Source organism: Alligator mississippiensis, chromosome 7, assembly GCF_030867095.1.
Source record: "Alligator mississippiensis isolate rAllMis1 chromosome 7, rAllMis1, whole genome shotgun sequence".
NCBI lineage: Eukaryota > Metazoa > Chordata > Crocodylia > Alligatoridae > Alligator > Alligator mississippiensis.
Window position 1 is genome coordinate 22880044 of NC_081830.1, and position 6995 is coordinate 22887038.

At 47.6% G+C, this 6995-nt stretch overlaps 1 protein-coding gene across 1 annotated transcript; it reads right to left on the reverse strand.

The window, feature by feature from the left end:
• Positions 1–210: 210 nt before the first annotated feature.
• Positions 211–6741, reverse strand: NEFL (neurofilament light chain). The gene is made up of 4 exons (XM_006276810.3): positions 5664–6741; positions 2991–3115; positions 1617–1930; positions 211–757 (listed from the first exon to the last, which is right to left on the reverse strand). The coding sequence occupies exons 1-4, from the start codon at positions 6711–6713 to the stop codon at positions 594–596; spliced, it is 1653 nt and encodes a 550-aa protein (XP_006276872.1). The 5' UTR covers positions 6714–6741; the 3' UTR covers positions 211–593.
• Positions 6742–6995: the final 254 nt, after the last annotated feature.

The window sequence follows — 6995 nt, forward strand, 5'->3', positions numbered from 1 at the left end:
TTATTATTTAGTTCAGTGGAGATGATGACATTTTGAGTGGTTTGACATCACAAAAGTACCAGCTGGAGTGGAATATTTGCCAGTATTACATTTCCTGCTGTGTAGGATGGGAATATCAGTTTTCTGTTGCAATTCTGTGCATAACTTAATTTCACTCTATCAATCCTTTATAAATGTATTTAATAACATATGACACAACTACAAGAAAACTGTAGATGCAGTTCTGTAACTTTATTGACTAGCTGTATTGCACATACTTATTGAAGCCTTCATTAGTTAAACCACCCAAGGTTTCCATAAATATTTTAAGTGTAAATGAATTCTTACCCTGTGACTTGATTTTTTTTTAAGGTTGTTAATCCCCCAGATTGACCATAATTCCCACACTCAGACACATACGCCATGCGTATTCTGGTAGCAAGCCAGCAGGGCACTCTGCAAGCATGCTGATACTTTGCATAGACAGAAACATCATAGAACATTAACTTTAAACCTTAGTGGTCTCTGAATTAAATATGTGGTGCAGCAATTTTAGCCAAGTCAATTATGGGTTGTACTGTTGACCTAATTGGGAAACCTACACACAGTCTAAATCAATCCTTCTTCTTCTCTTCACTCTCTTCCTCTCCTGCCACCTCTTCCTCCTTCTCTCCCTCACCAGCTTCCTTGGATTCCTCTCCTTCTTCTGCTGCTTCTTCCCCTTCTCCTCCTTCCTCTTCTTCACCCTCTTTGGCTTCTTCAGCTTCCTCTTTGGCACCTTTGAAAAGAATGGAGCATTTTACCTCTTATATGTAGCACTGCAGAGCCAGGTCCCAATCCTACTCCCAGTAAAGTCAATGTCAAGGTCCACCATTTACTCTAATGGAAGCACAAATGGACTTGGTTTGCAGAAATCAATAGAGAGAATTAAGCTATGACATACTGGGTAAAGTGGGGATTTTCAAAAGATACTTTGAGAGTTATGCACCCAATTCATACTGAATTGCAAAAGCAGGAAAGTATCAAATTCCCTTCCACTCATTGGAAAATGTTGACCTTTAACAAGTGATTGACAACCCATTGTTTTAAGCCCAGATCCAAGACCCATTCAAGTCAATGACAGTCTTTCCACTAATTTCTATGAATTTTGGATCAAGCTTTTAATGCAGTTCCTGCTCTGTCACCATCTAGTTACAGATGAGCTTTTGGGTTGTGGCTCCTATTAAAATATTTAAAATGGAAACAAACTGGCAATCAATATTTAGTTGAGACTGTTCCCATTTCTTCCAGTTATGTTTCTTGCCATGGAGTCTATCAAGAGACCTTTTTGCAAGCATAACCAGTTGGCAGTCAACTGGAAAACTCCCACTGATTTCTAGGGGGGCAGAATTGATCCCCTGATGCACTGAACATTCAATATTGATCTGATCTTGCCCTTTCTTATAGCCAGTTTTTACCTGCAGACATCAGTCCAGCAATCCCTTACTCATATTAAGAGTCTCATTTAAATCAAGGAGTCTATTCACATGAGTTATTCACAAAATATTTATATTAATGAAAACTGGTGGGCTTGGGTACTGTTCATGAGTGGGGAAGAATTCTGCAAAAGCATGATGTGAAAAATAACTCAAATATACCTTCTTCTTCTTCAGCTTCTTCACCTCCTGCTTCTTCCTCACCTTCCTCTTCAGCACCTTCTCCTTCTGCAGGGGGTGCCCCTTTGGCTTCTTCTATTTTAGCTGCTTCAATAGTTTCCTCTACTTCTATCTGTTCTTCTTGAACATGACTAGAGTAGTAAGTGGGGAAGGTACGAGATGTCATCAAGTAGGAGCTGCTCTGTAAACCACTGAAGGCAGACCTACCAAAGGTTGGGACAGCCTGTGTGTAGCCACTGGTTATGCTTCCAACACTGGTGAAACTGAGTCGGGTTTCTTCACCTTCCAACAATTTCCTGGAAGAGCCAAAAAAGCAGAAATAGATTTACTTGCATTGTAGGCAGCGACTAGGAACCCAAGTCATGTGCCAGTGCCATGCAGTGGTAGATGCAGTACAAATATAGAATAAGACTCAAAGGGTGCAGGCCTACATGTACACACCCTTAATGCACCTTAAAATGGCAATTTTAGGAAATTTGTACCTAAATTTGATGCCTGCAAAAGCAGGTGTCAAATTTATGCGCGAATAGCTAAAGCACCTTAACGCACATGTAGATGAGGTAAGGCGCATTAATGTTGTGCATGTCCACTGACTTGGGACTACTTTAGTCCCAAGCTGGTCCACACACTGCGTTAATGCATTTCAGCATGTGCATGTGTAGACGCACACCTAAGTCAGTTTTATGTGCATTAGGCAAACGAGCATTAAGTTAAATTTTGGCATGCATAAGAACATGTGTAGACACACCCAAAGAGATGACAGTCTTCCAGATAACAAAAATATTATTCCATATTTAACTGCCTTGTATTTACACAGTGATCCAAAAAAGAGACTGGATGTCAATTTGTCTCACTTCAGAGGACAGAAACTAGGCAGTTACATGCATCTGTGAACCAAAAGGTCCACCTAGAAGATGGCTGGAAACAAATCAGCTCTAGAATATAATTATAGCTGCAGGTGAAGACATGGATATATTTTAGTGTTCTTTAGGACACCCAATAATTTGAGCTGATGCTTTTGTTTATGGGAATCTAAATATAGTATGTCAAGGGGCTTAATGCTACAAATCTATCCTCCGTCCTCAATTTTCTGCTATGGACAGTCAAAATCCTTTCTTTGCCTTTACAGAAAGCCAGGACCAAATATAAAACAATTACAGGGGACTAAGTCTGCTGTAAAATACTGATTTACAGGTGAGACCTTCAAAAGCACTTCAGAGATTTTCAGAGGGATTTAGTTACTGATGGGGCTTAAAACTAGTGCCAGGTATGACAAATAAAATATAACTTCACCAGGTAAAAAGAAAAGGAAGCCTGATCCTGTTTCTGATTTGCTGGACAATTTCTCCATCATACCTGTATGCTGCAATTTCAATGTCCAGAGCCATTTTCACATTGAGAAGATCTTGGTATTCTTTCAAATACCGGGCCATTTCACTCTTTGTGGTTCTCAGTTCATTTTCTAATTTGTTAATTGTATCCTGTTGGGAATAAGAATATTCAGAAGCATAACATCTTTTATTTTTGTAGACAGAAGAGATGCCTTTCAAGATACTGCGTCACCCTGTCAATTAAATTCTGCTTTATCAGAGAGATGGATTCAATCCTGATTTTATTCAAGTCCAATCCTGGATTCAATCCTGACTTTACTGGACCCAATCTGGACTTTATTGAAGGACTCTATTACTCAGTAGCATCTTTCCACTTCTAATATCCATTATTCTATTTCATTAACTATTTTAAAGACTCAGGATAGTCAGATCTTTCACTATTTCCCCCCAAATAAGTGCAGTTTTATATCATCCCATCAATTAAAAACAAGCTTACTCGGGGTCAAATGCAAGTTACATTTTTAAATGCACCATTTTGCTTTTAACATTTTCATTTTTCTTCAATGCCTGAAGTTTCATCTGAATAAACACTTTGGGCCAAATCTTCCAGTGATGCAAATCTGCATACCTCCTCAAGGAATCTATGCTGATGTACATGAGCTAGACCATTAGATTTTGTACCTAGTTTCTGCATTTGCGAATGTTATCTACTTCATTTCCATCACTTTACATTATAGATATATTGGATTCTTTGTGATTTGAGATGAATCAGTTGTTGATATTGTAGTTCGTGGGCTGGGGGGGTGGGGGAAGGAAAAATTAACTTCATGATATTTCACTTTACTGATATTTTACCACATTCTACACTGCTTACCGAGGCAAACTCTTGATGAACTTCACCCAGGAGTTTTACTTAAGTGCCACAAGAACTGGCACATAGACAGAAGAGATCTGTGGAGATTTATGTATTCTTTTAACAGACGCTCCCTTAATTTGTAATCCTTTATTCTCTTTACCCAGTTTGTGTCTTCAGGCATTATTTTATTAAATCCAATCCTTTTAAGTAATTAATATAACCTAAGAAACATTAGATCTAACATCACCTTTTCAGCTTTTATTAGTTATAATATGATATTAATTAATAATAAAACCCAATGCATTTTTTTCATATTAATATACCTATAGCCTCCTGTTCATCAAGACAACTAGAGAACATGTCTTAACAGATGCAATAATATTTAACTCTATGTAATTAGTCCTGTATTAAACATGCTTTTTCCCTCAAGGGCAGCTCATTTAATTTTATTCAGGTTCTTAGGACTGCTAAAAATCATTGTCATTAATGGTGCCATCTTAATTGCTAAGCTTTCCAGCAGGTGAAGCTGCATGGGGCAGGCTCCCTAATGCAATGACTCCCTAATGACTCCCTTCAGTATGGCTGCACACACAAGCTGCAGGGACACTTTGCCTTTGCAGAGCAGGACTGTCTGCACTGCCATTTGGGTGCAGGCTTTCAACACCGCCAGGCTTTCAACACTTCTTTTTCTTTTATATTCAGGTCCCCACTTTTCCTTTCAATTTCCCCATTCACATTTTAAACCTGTTGCTTTTGAAGTGGAGGACACAGAGGTCATTAGCCACTCCCTGCCTTTGTGCAGAGGCTTCACGGACAGCTCTGCCTGGGGCAAGAGGGTGGTGGGGTGGCTGTCTAAAAAGCCCCTGATCTCAGAACCTGGGATCTCTTGAGCATCTACTGACAATATTTCACAGAAGTTGGCTGCAGTGGTTCCCCTGCTTCTCCTGTGGCAGGTTAGGATGCTAGGTCTATGTTGTGTCAGGGCTGACTGTTATTTGGCTAAGAGGTTAGATTGTGTATAGGATGAGCTGGACAGATATGATCCTGGCTCAGGCAGGGGGTTGGACAAAATGAACTCTGAACAGCCCTTGCAGCCCCACATCTCTCTGACTGCAGACTCAGCTACAGGTGCAAGATAACAACCAGCTCTAAAATTAGTACACATTTTCCAGGTCTAACCTCAGAGCTGGTGGGAGCTTTTTATGGTGCGAGATGAGTACTTTGCCTGGTGTAGCTGGTCTCAAGGTAACCATCTGGTCTTAACACAATACCTGTAATGTAGAGGGGGCCTAGGAAGATACGGGGAGAGGTTTCCTGCCAGGGCCAGCTCAGAAGGCTGGATGTAACTGCTCCTGTCCAGACTTGAGAGAAAAGTGCCTTGTTACCCTTCCACTTGTGCTATTCCCCACCTCTGAAGGGAAAGAGAGAGCAGCCTGCCCATGCAACCTGGCCAGCCTGACACAGAGCAGCGCGCACGTGTGCAGCTGGAGATCTCAGTGGCTGGCTCAGGCAGGACTGCGGACTGAGGGAGCTGGACTGAGCTTGAGGGGCAGCTGCTTGAGCGCGCCAATCCTGCTCACGCAAGCACAGCCGCAGCCAAGGGGAACCCCCGTGGTGGGTGCAAACGGGGTGGCAGATGGGGGCAGATGGGGTCGCAGGGGCCATGCTGAGGAAAAGTTTGGGGAGTACTGAGGAGGGCAAACTGGGTGACTGCCAGAGGGCCCCAATTTTTTTTTTGGGGGGGGGGGTGAAGTTTTTGCAAGGAAGTGGCTCTAAGGAGTCCCCAACAACCCTCCGGGGGCGGCGGGGCGGCTGGGGAGAGGGAAGGCGCCCCTCACGCACCTGCAGGGCGGAGATGTCGGCGTTCTGCTTGTCCTCCAGCTCCTGCAGCTGCTTCTCCAGCGCCTCGTTCATGCCGCGCGTGGCCTCGATCTCCAGCGTCTTGGCCTTGAGCAGGCGGCGGCTCTCGGACACCTCGTCCTTGGCGGCGCGCACGGCGTCCGTGTTCTTGGCGGCGCTCTCGCTGAGCACGGTGAAGCGGCTGCGGAACCACTCCTCCGCGTTCTGCATGTTGCGGGCCGCCAGCTTCTCGTACTGCGCGCGGATGTCGCGCAGCGCCGCCGACAGGTCGGGCTTGGCCGCCACGTCCATCTCCACCGAGAGGTGCGCGTACTGGATCTGCGCCTGCAGCTCGGCCAGCTCCTCCTCGTGCACCTTCTTGAGGAAGGCCAGCTCGTCCAGCAGGCTGTCGATGCGCTTCTCCAGCTCGGCCCGCGCCAGCGCCGCCTCGTCCGCGCTCTTGCGCACCTCCAGCAGCCGGCCCTCCGCGTCCTCGCGGCTCAGCACCTCCTCCTCGTAGCGCGCCTGCAGCCCGCGCAGCGTGTCCTCCAGCCCGTCGCGCTCGCCCTGCAGCGCCTGCTTCTCGCTCGTCGCCTCCTCGGCGGCCAGGCGCAGGTCGCGGATCTCCTGCTCGTACAGCGCGCGGAAGCGCGAGGGCTCGGCATGCTTCTGCCGCAGCACCAGCAGCTCCGCCTCCAGCACCTTGTTCTGCTGCTCCAGCTCGTGCACCCGCTCGATGAAGCTAGCGAAGCGGTCGTTGAGGTCCTGCAGCTGCGCCTTCTCCTGGCTGCGGATGGACTTGAGGTCGTTGCTGATGGCCGCCACCTGGCTCAGGTCCAGGCTCTCCACCGCCGAGGCGGACGAGGCGGCGTAGCTGCGCCGCACGGACACGGACACGGAGGACGCGGGCGCCGAGAGGCTGGAGTAGCTGGAGCGCACCGCGCCATAGCCGCCGCCGCCCGTGCTGCGCCCGCCGGACAGGTGCAGGCGCGGGCTCTCGGCGTAGCGCCGCTTGTAGGACGGGAAGAAGGTCTCGTAGCCGAAGGAGCTCATGCTGGAGGAGGCGCGCGGCAGCTCTGCGGCGAGCCTCGGCCCGCCCGCCCCTATTTATCCCCCGCCGCGCCGCCTTCCACGCAGCCGCCGACACCTGCCAGCAGCCGGGGGGGCGAGCGAGCGAGGGCGCCGCCTGCTCCCGGAGCCCCTGCGCCTCTCCGCCTCCTCCCCTGCCTGCTCCCGGAGCCCCTGCGCCTCCCCGCAACCTCCCCGCCTCCTCCCCTGCCTGCTCCCGGAGCCCCTGCGCCTCCCCGCCTCCTCCCGGATCCCCAGTGCCTCCCC

Coding starts and splice junctions, on each gene's coding strand:
- NEFL (XM_006276810.3), bottom strand. CDS start 6,713: ATGAGCTCCTTCGGCTACGAGACCTTCTTCCCGTCCTACAAGCGGCGC. Junction 3,116..5,663: donor CCGACATCTCCGCCCTGCAG/GTGCGTGAGGGG, acceptor TATTCCCAACAG/GATACAATTAACAAATTAGA. Junction 1,931..2,990: donor ATTGAAATTGCAGCATACAG/GTATGATGGAGA, acceptor TGGCTCTTCCAG/GAAATTGTTGGAAGGTGAAG.